The sequence below is a fragment of the Stylophora pistillata genome, chromosome 3, assembly GCF_964205215.1.
Source record: "Stylophora pistillata chromosome 3, jaStyPist1.2, whole genome shotgun sequence".
Classification (NCBI taxonomy): domain Eukaryota; kingdom Metazoa; phylum Cnidaria; class Anthozoa; order Scleractinia; family Pocilloporidae; genus Stylophora; species Stylophora pistillata.
This window is the reverse complement of record NC_142521.1, coordinates 44,859,978-44,876,959: the sequence shown is the minus strand read 5'-3', so window position 1 is coordinate 44,876,959 and position 16,982 is coordinate 44,859,978. Positions and strand designations below refer to the sequence as shown.

The following is a 16,982-nucleotide window of genomic DNA, read 5'->3' as shown; positions in this document are numbered from 1 at the left end:
GAGCACCACATGTAAAAATAATATGACGTACATCTAAATGTGGGAGTCGAGTAAAAAAAACTGATGACTGGCTCTCTTAGTTAGATCTTGTATAGCATCGAAGATGCTAAAGATGCGATTGAATGCTGTTTGGCCAATATTTAATTGAGAAACTCCGTTTTTCGTTACTCTTGAGCTATAAAATATGCTTGTTGGATACAGGACAGAGAGTGGGCTTCAGCAAAATTGTCTTCAGTTCTCCATGATTTTTGAATCTGTTGTTGCTGGTTTCAAATGGTAGTTCCAACTTTCTCCAGCGCAACAGCTAGCTCCTTTAAGTCTAACACTTTTGGCGAAACTATGAATAAGAATTGCTGTGGCTCGACATGATTTATGTGTTGTTTGCAGCGTTACCGTAACGCGTGGCATGCAGTAGCAGTCTCGGTCAAAGCTAAATTTTTTGATGTTGCTGGTCTGATTTCCTCTAAACGGTAAGTTAAGTTCATTGTTCCCTCGTGACATTTGACCATTTTGCCGTCTCGGAAGTCTGAAGTCGTAACCACTTCTGGTTGTTTGTTAAATTGAAATATAGCCTGTAGTCAAAGTTTATAGCAATGTCCGAGATGCGGAAATTCAATAAAATAGTTGTTTCTTTCGCGGTTGATGGATAAGAGTTATTTACCATCAGTTACATTCGTGCGCCAATGGAGTTATTGATGAATTAAATAGTGGGAGCAGCGCAATCATAGGAGACCAAAGTTGTTCCCATGATCGTATGAGAGGAGTGAATTTAACCCTCAGCAATTAAACAATTGTGAAGATATTGACTTTATTGATGTTTTCAGGCTTCTATTGTCTCCAAGACCAGGTCTGTACCATGCCCAGAGGGAGCATACTATGTCAGAGATAAACTAGTTAACGCCACGGTAAGTTTCTTTTTCTCCTTTTTTTTTCATCATCAACTCAAGACAGAGTGGAAGGAGCGGTGACCTAATGTACAATTCGTAGACCCATCTTTACACCTGTGCTGGAGCAGTTAAAATATTCACTTCACGTTTATTTTTCCCGCACAGTCAACTCGCTTTGTGTAGGATGAGAAACATGTGATGCATATATTAAGCAAAAGGGATTGGGAACATGTAGTTCTGACTGCGCGATTTTGGAGACTTGCAGTCTAGTCACGAATTTTGTGAGCTCTCGTTATGAAAACTCTTTGATGAAAATTTTCCTCTATTTCGCTGAAAAAAAAGGACAAAGCACGGTCATCATTCTTATTTTTAAGAAAATAGTTTTTTATTTTTGATCGTTGGACACCAATGAGAATTTGAAGGTACGCGCTGCAGTGTTTCTAGTCCAGCAGAAGGGTTACGTTAGACCCAACTTTACACCTAAGCTAAAAAAGCTAAAATATTCACGTCGCGTTTGTGAACAACCACTCACTTTGTGTAGAAAAAAGCATGTCTATTTTACATGTAGGCAATAAGCCAGAGACACTGAGAAAAGATAAACAAAGCCGTAGAAGCAAGTAAGTATACGTAGCTGCACAGAATGTCATGTAGATTAAAAAGTAACATTATTCCGGCACAACTTTAGTAAAAGCAAACAGAAACCAGTCTTTTAATAATCAAGTTTCACGATATGTACATGTCAGTATTGGTGGCTTAGCGATTGACAGTCTATCAAACAGGGGTTGAAAATAGTTTTCCATTTCGGCGAATAAACCCATTTATTGATCAGATGGTTATTTGATTATTCTTTGCCGTTCCTGTTTAGCTGCGTTCTCATCGGTTTTCGTCTTTCTGTTCACGCGATCGATGACTGGACAATAGTTGTTGCTGCAAGTGATAAATTTGCTTCACGTAATCATCCCTTGGCCAAAGAATGCGTTATAATAAATATTCAAGCTAGAGCCCTTGCTAATCAAGTCTTTAATCTTCCAACAGCCTTGCAATAAAGTTAAATTGGACTCAAGGTGATTATATTTCTCATTTAGGAGGTCAGAAAAAATGCTTCTTTTTGTTCAAAACTTGTAGAAAAACCTGAAAAAATGAACCTTCGTGTAGAGCGGATGAAGTCGATTTACTGCTGACCGTCTATATTTAGGTTTCGTTATCAATATGGTGATCTTAAGAATAACATAAATTTCGTAAACCTTCATATGCAGGAGCACTCTAACACGTACCGCATGCATGGCATGAAAACAATGACTGATTACGTATACATGCAGGATAAAAGATTACATATACCAAATATCGTTAGCGACCAAGCATATTGAAAATAGATGTTATATTTATCACAAGAGTTTGAAATGGTTAGGGAAGTCTGGTTTGCGCCGACGTTAAACACTTTCAAAAACACCATTGAAAAATTGTCTGGTGCATTAGACTAGTTCTAAAAACACACACCGGCTTATAATATCACGATCATGCAGGCGAGAAGTTTCCCTGAATTTGCAAATTATTCGTTCCGAACAAAATAGGAGATTCAATTTAATGCCTCAAGTGCGTAATCCGTTCAGTTTATTGGGCCATGTCCATCGATTTTGCAAAACTATTGTAATCCTTTCTTTCTGTGACAACAGCAATAAACATGGAAGACATCACTTGCCGTTGATCAAAAGACTTCATTTCACTGATCATTTAATTGAAGATCAACATCTCAGACTGAGATCGGATAGAGTTTTTTGATAGAATTTAGTCAAAAAAAATTATTTACGAAACTTGATTCGGGCTCAATTTACCATTAGGAAAACCAAACAATGGCCTGAATTATTTCACATTTTGTTGGTGCTACAATTTAGTTTTTTTTCGTAAGTCAAGCCGGAGAGCTGCACTTCTACGAACAAGTATTTGTATCACTCATTTTATTTCTCCTTGGCGTATTGAGAGAAGCCCAGGCATATTGAGATTTTCGATGCGGTTTTGACTATTTTTCAGATCGGTTTTACGTTCTTTATGCCCAAAATAAATCGTCTTTTTCGGTTTTGGTGTCCTTTGCGGTTTACGAATTCTCTGTTTTTTGCATTTAGTTTTCGGTTTTTTACAAAAATATTAAAGGTTTATCAATTTAGTATCCGAGGTGGTTTTCGGTTTTCTCTATTGGACTCCTGTCTCCTCTTTTCACCGCTGTAGCGGATCGGTTTTCGGTTTCTTATAAATTCCAATGACCCACCTCCGTATTGTGTGACTCTTACACGCACTTCGTCGGGGGGGGGGGGAGGGGGGTGACAATACAACTAACTAACTAACTATATCAGTACCAGTACATTTACTCAAAAACAGTGCGTATATATTTTTAAAAAAAATCACACCTACGTATCAAAGTAAAATTACAGCAGTCCCCAGTCCCCACAGTTATGCGTCCAAGAAACATGTAGCACATAGATTTAAAAGGTATGGCATATTTTGAGCGCGATTTCATGTATAATTACCTGAGACCCACGTCATTATCTCATCTCGTTGCAAATGTGCGCAAGCGGAGGTTGGTAAACAATTTACATGCGTCCGTGAATAACGCTATGTCGCAATGCTTTTTAAATAAAAGTGGATTCCGTAACTTTTGTACAATGTGCATCTGCTTGAGTGCTCTTCAATTCTTGTTGACTTGACACAAGCCAAGTCCTCGGTGTCGTTAGCGGGTAGGATTCCCTCTTGTCTGATCTATAAATATGAACGATAAATAGTTCCTATCTATCGTGTACATTTATCGACTTTGTAGTTAGCGCCTAGTTTTAATGTCAATTTTTTGTGATTATTTTTACTTTCTAGCTTTATCTAGTTTTTGTAAACAGCGCCTTTGAATCTTGTAGAAAAGGCGCTTTATAAATTGATTATTATCATCATTATTACTATTAACTAGTTCAAGATCCCCGAAATGGTTTGTATGATTTTCCTTACTATCATGTCTATTAAAAAGATATTTTTATTTAAGCCTAGTTAATGAACTTTAGGAACTCACGCCGCTGGGAGAAAATTCTTGATGGCATAGTTTTTCCATGTTTTACTGGCCAAAAGAAGAGGACTATAAGACTGAGAAATGAATATTACGTTGGACTCAAATTCATACCTATTCTGGAGCAGTTAAAATGTTATCTTTAGGCGCTCAGGGAATAAAAAGTTCACTTTGTAAACTGGAGAACATCGAGAGAAAATTATAGGACTAATTGTTTCCTCTTTGGAACATGTACTGAATTGTCTAATGGCCTTAGTGAAACATTCGCCACTGCCTTGTCAGCAGCAACCGGTCTTTTAGTAAACATTTCCAATATGTCTAAATATATTTAATAGTGATTGGCTAAGTTATTATCAGTGTACAAAAAAAGTCCAGGTGCCACCACAAAGGCATCTATCTCGACACATTAGCCCATTTGTTTGTCTACTTGGTCAAATTAGAGATATTTCCCACTATATTTCGTTGATTGATTGTTTTGCCTTCCTATTCAGCTGCTCTCGTATCGGCTTTTAATCATTGTGTTCCCGAAATGAATAGCGTCTGTTTTTAATTTACTTCCCATAATCATCGGTTGGCTGAAGACTGCCATGTCTCCCATACTCAACCCCTCGCATGCGTTGATCTTGTGCTTACAGAATTTAAAGCTTGTTTCTTTTGGGTTTGTCGTGTCGCATTGCGTATGATTTGACTTAAATACCTCGAGCTGTAAGAGCCTCGAAGATTCCGCTCACTGAACTGCAATTCTTCCCTACAGTGTATTTTTTTTTTTAACAATTTTCCTATCCATTACCCCTTTACGCTGGACTATATTGAAATTAATGCCGGTTATCAATTGCGTATTTTCTCCTGATTGATTCTGGTCGGCAAAAAATTATTAGATAATGAGAAACATCTTTTTTCATCGAGGATCGGAAAATACTTTTTCTGTCATCGCTAGTAGATAACACCTCCAAAAAGAAAAAAAAAAAAAGAAAAGAAAGGAAACCTAGTCAGAAAAAGAATTAGATATTTTTCAGAAGGAGATAAGACTTGTTTCACCTGAATGGAGCGTTTTAAATTATTAATTTGCGTTTGTTCTTCCCACTCGGGAGCAAAAACAAAAGAATGACACTATCGTGTTTATTCCTTTTGATCATGTCTTCACTTGGCAATTCCTTGTGTAGACATTCAACATTCATTCTTACAATTGAAGAAACCAACATTTAATTTGCATTTTTTTCCAAGAAGCGGTCAATTGCACGAAAATTGTTATCCTTATGCTGTCTAAACCGATCTTTGTCTGCTTCAAATTTAACGCAGGGCAAGTACAAGTTAGTAACTACTCGATTCCTATGGGAAATTCAGTTTTTCGGGTCTCTTTTTCTGATTTGATTTCAGTTAAACCAGGTTTAATTGAACAGGTTTTTCTACCGTGAATATCAGTTAACTACCTTTCCTGTGCACCTGTTATACGATAATTATTGAATTATGAACCCCGAGTTCGACTTGGTCCATAAAAACGCAGAAAAGAAGAACCCTGCCAATATCCAACCATCTTGCCTAACGCTTGGTCAATAACACACATTTACATTTCTCTCTTCTCTATTCTCTCTCTCTATCTCTACCCCCCCCCCCCCCACTCCCGCTCCACTCTCTCTCTCAGTCTCCCTCTCCCTCTCTTTTAAGTCCCCAAAATTAATTTCGAAATAAATTTATTCAGTACTAAATCTGTTTTTTAAAAAGATTGAAACGCAGTCTAAAACCTATTTTATTTAGTAATATTATAATCTTTTACAAAAAGTAACTCAGAAAATTAAAATGAGAGGTATTTGCAGTTAAAAATTATATTAATTATTTTCACTTTTTGCAAGTCCCTTGAATTTGGACATTTCTAACGCACATTTCACAACAGAAACCGAAGGAATTCGATGAGAGAAAGTCGCATTTAATTCCTTTGTGTCCAGCTAGAAAAAACGTCTCATTCGACTTCAGTTTTCGGTGGAAAAAGACAAAATTTGCATTCACCACTGCAGAAAACCAACAAGCAGACTCTCGCCCCTTAAAAACACAAATTTTCAGTCATTTACAAGTTATTTACCTTGAAATTTAAAACTGAACAGACGTTAATCTTCGAAGATTAATCGTCGATGGGAATGAAAATATTTTCTGTAAGATATCTAAGTGTTCTTTAAGAGAAAATAGTCGCTATGGTCCAGTTTAACGTGTGTGTGTAGAATTGTTTATTCAAAAGTGGTGATACGCTTTTTCTTTTCTCTCCAATTAACAGGTGTCAGGTCGTGTCAGATACTTATTAAAATATATTTTAAAGCTTGCTTGGAACCTTTTAAGTTACCTTTACCATTGCGCAAATATAAATGTTTCGGCGAAGCCTTTCTCTTTAATTTGAATAATCTCTGTTTTCTTTATGATCCCTTCCTTAAAAAAAATTGTTTAGTTTATGGAGATGATCTTTATGTAATTAAACTCGTAATTTTAACCCTAAACCATTTGGGCTGTTTTTCGCAAGCATTTTGTTAAGTCCTAGGAAAAATAAAAAATATTATTTACCAGCCTTGATTACAGGGCGCGGCTACGGCCTCGCGCGGTATCCAAGACCCCGGGCACAGCTTTTCCCGATACGGACTTTCCGTTTGGACAATAACAGGTAAGAAAAATTTTTATGAAAGGGACAAAACTGCACTTTGCATCTGTACTGAAGCAGTTTAAACATTCCCCTCGCCCTCTCTTCTCCCACTCACGAAAAACAAACCATTATATGAATAAATAAAGGCTGATAGTTTCGAAAGAAACTGTTTGGGGCTGCGTCGGTGGGGGTAAGTTTTATATTTATTTATTTATTTATAATAACTTCATTTGCCTAAATAATAAGATAATAATAATAATAATAATAATACAGACAGATAACAATAGAAATAACATCGAGATGCAAAAAGGCAAAAAGGGTCAAGCCAGAGAGGAACTAAATTCTCATTGACGGCAGCCCCCAGAATAAAAACAATATGCAATAAAAATAAAAGGAAATAATTTGGATATATCAACAAAGTTGAAATGGCAAATTGGCCACCGTAACGATTACAAAAGCTGACGTTTCGGCTTTCGATTTTTACGGCTTTCGATTTTTACGGAAAGCCGTAAAAATCTTGAACAAAAGCTTATCTTTCAAACCTGCAGTCTAAATCCCACAGGGATCAAAGAACGCTTTTCATTCCACTAATTTATTCTTGTTTTTCTCGTCGCTATGTTCCCACCAATAACGTAGCTCCATTTTCTGCCTTTAAATGCACACACAACCCACAATTCCTCTATTCGCTCCGACGAAGGGCTAACGCTCGAAACGTCAGCTTTTGTAATCGTTACGGTGGCCAATTTACAATTTCAACTTTGTTGATATATCCACATTATATGAATAAATAAGTGAAGTAAAAATTTTTGTTGGTCTCATTTGATGAATTATTTGCTTAACAGTACGATATTTGACATTAAACGTCCATTCTGGTAATTGAAGAACAACCTCAAAAGGAGGTTTTAACCTTTTATCCACATTATCTACTAAATTAAGCAAGCGCATTTGACTTTAGGCTTTTTCTTGGAGACAATGTTGGTTTTACAAAAATGTTTATTCTTTTTCCCATATCGCTGCTGATTACCTTTTCCTGTGCACCTGGAGTATGTCAATTTAGTAATTCTCCCTGAACAGTGATGAATAGATAGAGAACGGTTTTAGAAGTTCTCGACTGGTTAGTTTACTTTACATAACAATCGCTTTGCCGAAAGCCCTCACGCTTTCTCTTGTGAAAACTTACCTTGTGCAACGATAAACTAGTTTATCTTTCTCGGAATTCGACTGCTTTCTCTGGTCTTGAGGTATGTTTCATTTGTTTTGTTTTGTTCAATTCTTTTTTTAAGTTTTTTTTTAGGGTTTTACAATTTATCTTTTGTTAGTTGCGTGTGTAAATTGGGAAAGAATCAAGAAATACATCTGCTTCAGCACTTATTCTCTTCTGTCCTTTTTATTAAGGAAAAAAGGTAAACAAACATTACCGAAAATATATCAGACCAGAGAACACTACATTATTCACTGATAATAAAAATAAAAACAACTTATTTTCATTTATAGAACATTTATATCATGAGAAAATTTTCAGTTGAAACCTAATGGCTACCCATGGGATAAATTTCTTGCCATGGGTGGTGTACTTTGGTGTTGCGGGTTTTGATCTTAAGGTGAGTGATAGCCTTCCCTCTCTATTCTATTATTATAGAATAATAACTTGTACAAATGAGATCGCTGGCATACATATCTCAGGATCTTAAGTAAAAATCAGTCAAATAACGATTCTCACCTTGAAAAAATCTCCCCGGAGTCTCTAGTTCCATCGTAGGGACAATCAATGACATTTCTGCAAAAGCAATGTCTGTAGTGTTACCGAAACCCATGGTTGTTTTCCTTTCCCTCCATTAATCATACACAGATTCTCGAAGTCGAATAACCTTTGCAGAGCCGGGCAGAGTTGGCCTTCCTCTAGACCGCTTCTTCAGCGGCATCAATTTTTCAACGTTACTTGACGTTTTTCACCGTCATACATGTAAGAATTAAAAACTATTTACTGATATGGATACTACGATAGTTTGTTGTTCGCACATGATCCAAGATGGAACTTTGAAAGCCCTAATTAGTAAGATGGAAGAAGATGTCAAAGCGATTCCGCAACTACGAGGAAAATAGCGTATTTTTGATGTATGAAAAATGATCCGGGCGCGCAAGGCATCTCGGTTGGAAATGGGCCTTTGAACAAACGGCATGGGGAACATATAGTTCTGACTGCACAATCTTGGAGATTTGCAGTCTAGTCATGAATTTTGTGAGCTCTCGTTGCGAAAAGTTTTTGATGACAATTTTCCCTTACCTCGCTGAAAAAAAGGACAAAGCACGAGTATTATTTTTGAGAAAATAGTAAGTTATCGATTATCGTTGGACACCAATGAGAATTTGAAGGTGCGCGCTGCAGTGTTTCTAGTTCAGCAGAAGGGTTGCTTTGGACCTGTAGTTTATTTACAGATTTAACCCAGGATTACAAGTGGGGTAGGGGGGGGGAGTAGACGTAAACATTCACAACACTTAATACATGGTTGTTTGGTTATTCTTTGCCGTTCCTGTTCAGCTGCGTTCTCATCGGTTTTCGTCTTTCTGTTCACGCGTTCGATGACTGGACAATAGTTGTTGTTGTGAATGATAAATTTACTTCACGTAATAATCCCTTGGCCGAAGAATGCGTTACAATCCATGCTAGAGCCCTTGCTAATTAAGTCCTTAATCTTCTGACACTCTCGCTATAGACTTTGTGAGTTCAATGAGACTCAAGGAGACTATATTTCTTAGGAGGTCAGAAAAAATGCTTCTTTTTATTCGATACTTGTAGAAAAACCTGAACAATAAACCTTCGTAAAGATTACAGGGGATATTGCATGGCTGTTCGTGGATATGAATTTTATTTTCAAGCACTCATAGCTAGTAGTACGCGCGGGCAAGATAAAGCGAAGCCTATGTTCTGATTTGCTACTCGAGCCGGCAAGATGGGCCCATCTCACCCGATCGGAATTGCCTTATTGATCCTACCCAAGAAAAAAGTGCATGGTGCAGATTTACAAAGTTCTAAGCTTTTGGAAGATGCCGGCGACAACGTCTCAAAAAGCGGCAGAACAGAGTAAAAAAAACAAAAAAAAAGCAACAACAAATTAAACGAAGTTTTGCCTGGGTTTATTGTTTATTGCTGGCTCTCTTTCCCGGCTTTCAAAATAAACAAGTCATTCTTGATTCTTGTTAAAGCGAAATATTTTTGCTTATATTAAATCTTTTATCGCCCAAGCTGGCTACATTAGACCCGAGTTCGACTTGGTCCATAAAAACGCAGAAATTTTTGAGAAAATAGTTATTTGTTGTTGATCGTGGGACACCAGCGAGAATTTGAAGGCGCGCGATAAAGTTTTTCTGGTCCAGTAGAAGGGTTACGCTGTACCTAACTTTACACCCGAGCTGAAACAGCTAAAAAACTCATGTGAATAACAACTATCTTTGAGTAGAAAGAAGCATGCTACGTATATTTTACATGTAGGCAATAAGCCAAAGACAGCAAAGGCAAATAAAGCCTAGAAGCAAGTAAGTATGTATGGCTGCACAGAATGCAATGTAGATTAATATTATACCACAACTGAAAGTTTGTCTTTCTCGAAATGTTCGCTCCTGTTTGGTAAAAAGTAAACAGAAACCAGTCTCTTAATAAACACGTCAAAGTTAAACGATATGTTCATGTCAGTATTTTCGGCTTAGCGCTCGACAGTCTATGAGTGACAGTTCTCAAATGGATTGAAAATAGATATCCATTTTGGCGAGTTAACCCTTGATTGCATGGTCAAAAGAAGACGCAGTCCCTACCAGCTTTTATTTTGTAGTTCTTTCCCGTTCCTGTTCAGCTGCGCTCTTATCGGTTTTCGTCTTTCTGTTCAAGCGACCGATGACTAAACAATAGTTGTTGTTAAGAGTGATAAATTTACCTCACGTAATCGTACCATGGCCGAAGAAAGCGTTGCGCTCCACACCAGAGCCATTTCTGATCAAGTCTTGCGTTATGCTCACTCAAAGAAATATTGTTTTCCCTTGGATGTGCTTCTTACATTTACTATGATTAAACTTCAATAACTCGAATTCTAACTAAGAAATCACCGGACGAAAAAAATTCCTTGTAATTAACCATTTTCTTTTCCATACTTTTCTTTTACTTTTTTTGTTTTTGTTTATTTTTTTCATTTTTGTTTGTGGGAAATTGTGCCTCATTTACTCATTTTAAGATTACAGCAAGTAGATTAAAGCTACTTAAACATTCAACATAATAACAAAATAAAATCTTCCTTTCTAATATGTTTTGTATCAACTTAAATTCTAATTCAAACGTAGCGATGTTCGTAGATCGTGTTGATAATATCATTTACACCTTCGCCTCTCGGAACGCGTGAAAGATATTTTAAACACTAGTACTAGAAGATAGCATTCGTATCCACGGGAAGCTATGTGATATCCTCCATATATAGGCTTCAGAAAGGAATGAGACTCCCCTTTGAAATCTGTACTGAAGCAGTTTAAATATTCACCTCACCCTCTTTTCTCGCACTCAGTAAAAGCAAAAAACAAGCTATGAATAAATAAGTGAAATAAAAGTTTTTATTAGTTTCCTTTGATCAAATGTTTACCTGTTCCTGTGCACCTGTGATATGTAAATTTGCTAATTTTCCCTGTGCGGCTATGATAAAATGGAGAAAGGTTTTGGAAGTTCTCGACTTGTTAATTTATTTCACTTAGCCACGCTTTGCCGAAAACCCTCCCACCTTTTCTTGTGGAATGATAGACTGGTTTATCTTGCTCGGAATTCAACTACTCTCTCTAGTCTTAAGGTATGTTTTTTTTTTTTCGATGTTTTGCGATTTGTCTTCAGTTATAACCACTCCAAACTATAATGTAGGGGTGTTATCGGAGAAAATCATTTGAGAAATGAAATTCGACTGTTCATAAATTAGCGTGCACAGTTAGGACAGGGTGTCGTGGTGATATTTCAGTGCGTGGTCAGGTACATTTTTGTCCTGTCCTAATGCCGTGTAACATTGCGTGCAATTTTACTTGAATACCTCGAGCTGTAAGAATTAACATCGGCGAATCCGCTCACTAAACAGGTATCTTCCCTCCAGAGTATGTTTTAGTTTTCAATAATTTAATTTTTTAACTTCTTTATTCATCGAGGGATACAAAATAATTTTTCTGTCATTACTAGTAGATAACACCTCAAAAATAAACCCTAGTTATAAAAAGAATAATTAGATGTTAATCAGAAAGAGCTAAGACTTACCACACCTGTCATGAAGCGTTTTAGATTATCACTTCACGTTTGTTTCTCCCGCTCGGGAACGAAAACAAGTTCTTTTGATCATGTGTGTTTAGAAATTCCTTGTGTAGATATTCAACATTGATTCCTGCAATTGAAGAAATCAACATTCATTTTAGATTTTTTTTCCCAAAAAAGGTCAGTTGCACGAAAATGCTTATTCTTAGGCTGTCTAGACCGATCTTTGTCGAATTCAAATTGGGAAAATTCAGGTTTTAGGTCTCTTATTCTGATTTAAATTCAGTTTCCCGTGCATCTGTGATACTGTAATTATTTCGTTATTAGGGATGGTCGAAAAAAGAACGTTTCAAAAGTTTCCGACTTATTGAGTCTTTGCATATAACAATCGCATCGCCGACAACCTCCACGGCTTCTCTGGTTACAAATGAATAAAGGCTGATAGTTTCGAAAGAAACTGTTTGGGGCTGCGTCGGTGGGAGTAACGAAATAATTTGGATATATCAACAAAGTTGAAATGGTAAATTGGCCACCGTCACGATTACAAAAGCTGACGTTTCGAGCGTTAGCCCTTCGCTAACCTTTGTTAGCCCTAACGCTTGAAAGGTCAGCTTTTGTAATCGTTACGGTGGCCAATTTACCATTTCAGCTTTGTTGATATATCCAAATTATTTCTCTGGTTACAGCTTGTTTCCTGTTATAAACTAGTTTAAGCAGCTCTGAATACGATTGGTGTTTCTGTTCATGAGGTCATTTCATTCCTTTTTTTAATTTTTTTCCATCGTTTTCTTTGTTTAGTATTTTCCTATTTAGCTTTCAGTAACAGCCACTTAAAAGTGTAATATTGTTGAGTAAACGAAGAAAGCAAGTTTATATGTAACGTTCAACAGTTCATCAATTGGCAAGTGGCGGTGATTAGATGGAGAACGTTTTTAGAAGTTAAAATTTGAGTCGGTGAATCAGAAATTTGCCACCGAAATATAACTCAAGAACTAGACATTGCCATTATCACTGAGCAGCGCCCTTTCTAAATACTTTTTGGACTGAGGTATTGTTTAAAACTTTTTTTCTGTCGAAGGTTTCCATAGACTTCTAAGAAACAATATACATATAAATGAAACTAGCTTTGATATCGACCCAAATCAGACAAATACCTCCTGCTTGTGCCTAACACTGAAACAGCCCTCATAATTCGTCGAAATGCAGTTTATTCAGATAGATTCACGGTATGCCAACTTGTAACAGCATTAAGTTAGTTTCGTTAGACGTTACTGAGTTTTGACACAACTTTACGCATCGTCTAAGTGTTCGGTAGCTTTTTAAAAGAAGCTTAACTTTAAAATAATTCTTCAAATAGCAACTAAGATGCACAAGTAGGCTGTTTACTCACGGCACAGATAAACGAGAGCGTGAAGAAATAATAGTTGGGGACTGAGAGATCCTGGAGACTTGAAGCCTAGTTATTGATTTTTGGAAACTCTCGTCGCCGGGAAAAAATTCTTGATAGCACAGTTTTTCCAATTTTACTTGATTACCTCGCGCTGTAAAAGCCTCGAAGATCCCGCTCACTAAGCGGCAATGTTTACCTTCAGAGTATTTTTTTTCAACAATGTCTCAATCAGATACAATGAATATATGAAGTTCATATATTTTGAACTGCGGTATTAGATACGTATGTTTCTATCTTTACCTCTTTGCGCTGGATTCCATTGAATTTAATGCTGGGTATCAATTGCGCATTTACTCTTGATTAATTCTGATCCGCACAAAATGATCAGATAGCGAGAAACTTTTTTATTCATCGAGAGTCCGAAAACAATTCTTCTGTCATTATTAGTAGATAACACCCCAAAAGTAAACCTAGGAATGAAAAGAATAATTAGACTTTTTTCAGAAAGAGATACGACTTATTACACCTGTCAAGGATCATTTTAAATTATCACTTCACGTCTGTTCCTTCCACTCAGGAGCAAAAACAAAAAAAATAACACTCTCGTGTTTGTTTCTTTTGATCACTGTGTTCACTTAGCAATTCCTTGTGTATATATTAAACATTTATTCTTACAATTGAAGAAACCAGCATTTATTTTAGATTTTGTCCCTAGAAACGGTCGATTGCACGAAAATGTTTATCCTTAGGCTGCCTAAACCGATCTTTGTCGACTTCAAATTTAGCGCGTTGAAAGTACGAGTCGGTAACTACTTCATTCCTATGGAAAATTCAGTTTTTCGGGTCTCTTTTTCTGGTTTGAATTCAGTTAAACCCGTTTCAGACCTAAACATGTTATTCTGGCGTGAATATAAGTTGACTACCTCTCCTGAGCACCTGTCGTGCGGTAATTATTTAATTATTCGTGATGGTCGAATGAAGACATTTTTAAAAGTCTCCGACTTATTTAGTCCTTCCACAGAACCATCGCACCGCCGACAACCTCACAGCTTTCCTCGAGACAGCTTATCTTATATCAAAAACTGGTTTAAGAAGCTCTGAACACGATTGTTGTCTCTGTTTATGTGGTAAGTTCATTCATTTTTTCAGCTTTTTTTCTATCTTTTTCTTTGTTTGGTATTTTCCTATTCCGACTTTCAGCAGTAATCCCTAAAAAGTCTAATATTGTGGCGCAAACGAAGAAAGAAATTTGAGACATAACGTTCAACAGTTCTTCGCTTGGCAAGCTGTAGTGATTAGATGGAGAATGGTTTTGGAAGTTCTCTCTTTAGAGATTAAAAATTTCAGTCGGCATGAATTCGAAATTTGCTAGATATATACAACTCGAGGACTACACAGCAACATTATCAGTTAGCAGCGCTCTTTCTAAAATCTTTTTGGACTGAGGCATTGTGCAAAATGTTTTTTCTTTCAAAGGTTTCCAAGACTTTTAAGAAGCAATATACATATAAATAAAATTAGCTATGATATCGACCCAAGTCGGAAACAATATCTCATGCTTGTGCCCAGCATGAGGCAAACAGCCCTCATAATTCGTCGAACACAGTTTATTCAGATAGGTTCACAGAATTCGTACATGGCAGCAACAGGTTAGTTTCGTGTGTAAATTAGAAAAGAATCGAGCAATATACCATTCTACTTCAGCACTTATTTTCTTTTGTCCATTTAAATCAGGAAAAAAGTAAGCAAACGTCACAAAAATATATAAAGCCAGAAAACACTGCATCATTCACTGATAAAAAAAAGAAAAACTTCTCTTCATTTATAGATCGTTTCGTGGAGTAAAATTTCAGTGGAAATTTAATGGCTACCAACAGAAGCAACATTACCCTTGAGAAAACGAACGAAGAAGATTGGACGCCTGTTCCTGCTTCCCACTGCATTTCATGGCTTGTTGTGTTCGGCATTGAATGTTTGGCGGTAGTCATTCTCAATGCTATTACATTTATTGTATTCGTAAAGCAGCGTCAGCTACATAGGAAGAGTACCTACTTGATCATCAATCTTGCCATAGTCGATTTCTTTGTCGGGGCGGTTAATGGGCCTTTACTTATTGAGCTCTTTGGGAGCAGTTTCTGTGATCTTTGGGAATCCGTCAGGCCTGATAGTTTCTGGTTATTCATATCAGAAGTTTCCCTTGGGCATAATATTTATAAAAACTCGTTTCTTAATCTCGCTTTTATTTCATTAGAACGAGCACATGCAACGTTTCGTCCGTTCAAGCATCGTTTTGTTGAGAAATGGGTTTATGGAGTGATGATAACAGTCACTTGGTTAGTTCCTGTAGTCATGACGGCTACATATTATGGACTGTTGATCAGGTTTCACCTCGGCGCTAAAATAATTTCTGCGTACTTCTCATATTTCTCTATTCATCTTTTTGTAATATTTGTATGTTATGTTTCTATTTTTATAAAAGTTCGTCGTGGTCGTCTTCCTCGACATCATGGTGCAGCAAGTCTGAGGGAAAGAAAACTGACGAGTACATTGTTTCTTATCACCTTTGAATCGTTGCTAACTTTACTGCCAGGGGTGGTATACTATGGTCTGGAGTCTTTTAATTCTAAGCTAAGACTTGCCTTTAGTAATCATATCTATATTTACATGGTATTATCTACACTTAACGTGTTAAACTCACTGATAAATCCTATAACTTACGCCATAGTGATGCCAGAACTAAGAGCAGGCATATTACAAATAATATTTCGCCGGGCTCCGCGCCGCTCAAATGCGGTCAAAATTCCACTTCAAGATCGTTCATTTATATGTTGAAAGAAAGAAAGAAATATGATGGAAAGAAAGCGAGGGTTGGTTTGTTATTATTCTTTTTTCATTATAATTTCACTCAAATTGACCGGCAAGAACAGCACAGTTGAAGCAAAAGAGGAAAATTTGTCTACGCTTCAATATAAAGAAGGCTTCTTTATATTGCTAACACAGGTCTATGGTATCAAATGAGTTTTGATGATGATTGGGCTGTAATAATGAAATAGCTGTGTAACTTGTAATTCGAATAATTAAAAAAATGCACTTTGATTGATCTGGGCTCTATGAAAATGTTTTGCGCTAAGGCACAACACAATTAAAGGTCTTTGCCTGGATCAGTGATTATTTTATTTCAATACTGTTGTTTCCATGTAGACCTCCTGCCACTGTTGTAACGGAAACTGAAATTAAACTGATTGTTTTAATATTAGATTATTAGAGAGAGAAAAATTAAAACTTTACCTTGTCATTTTTTGTAGTTTTATATTTTTGTATATGTTTTGTTTCGTTTCTGGCTGTTTATCTGCACATTTTCAGCACAATGCAATCATTCCGAAGAAGTAAAAAGAAAAAGAAACAAAAATTATCGTTCATTACTTTGGGTGATGATCTCGCTGACCAATCAATCAATGATCTGCCATCAAGTCCATTAACGACTTTAGATAAGAATTTATTTTAACACAACTCGAAACTGCGATATCATCGAGAGCAATGATTCTGAATACTTTTTGAATGGTATTCTTTGATACTTGAAATGACTGACTGCACAATACTTTCTTCAATAGTTGAAAGTCAGCCGTCGTTGTTATAAGGTAAAAAAAAAAGCTCATTCGGAAATTTTCGGTAACTTTAGCGTGACATGGATGGTTTACCCCATAGGCGTACGGGCACCTTTGGACTTTGGGGGTCGGTGACTTCCTTGCCCGAAAAAACTACGCAATGTCCGA

General features: G+C 36.6%; 1 protein-coding gene across 1 annotated transcript; it reads left to right on the top strand.

Annotated features, from left to right (window-relative positions):
- The first annotated feature begins 11,210 nt into the window (after positions 1-11,210).
- LOC111335090 (trace amine-associated receptor 7b-like) lies at positions 11,211-16,513 on the top strand. Its single transcript, XM_022940940.2, has 3 exons — positions 11,211-11,376; positions 14,220-14,336; positions 15,038-16,513. The coding sequence occupies exon 3, from the start codon at positions 15,073-15,075 to the stop codon at positions 16,039-16,041; it is 969 nt and encodes a 322-aa protein (XP_022796675.2). The 5' UTR covers positions 11,211-11,376; positions 14,220-14,336; positions 15,038-15,072; the 3' UTR covers positions 16,042-16,513.
- The last annotated feature ends 469 nt before the right edge of the window (positions 16,514-16,982 follow it).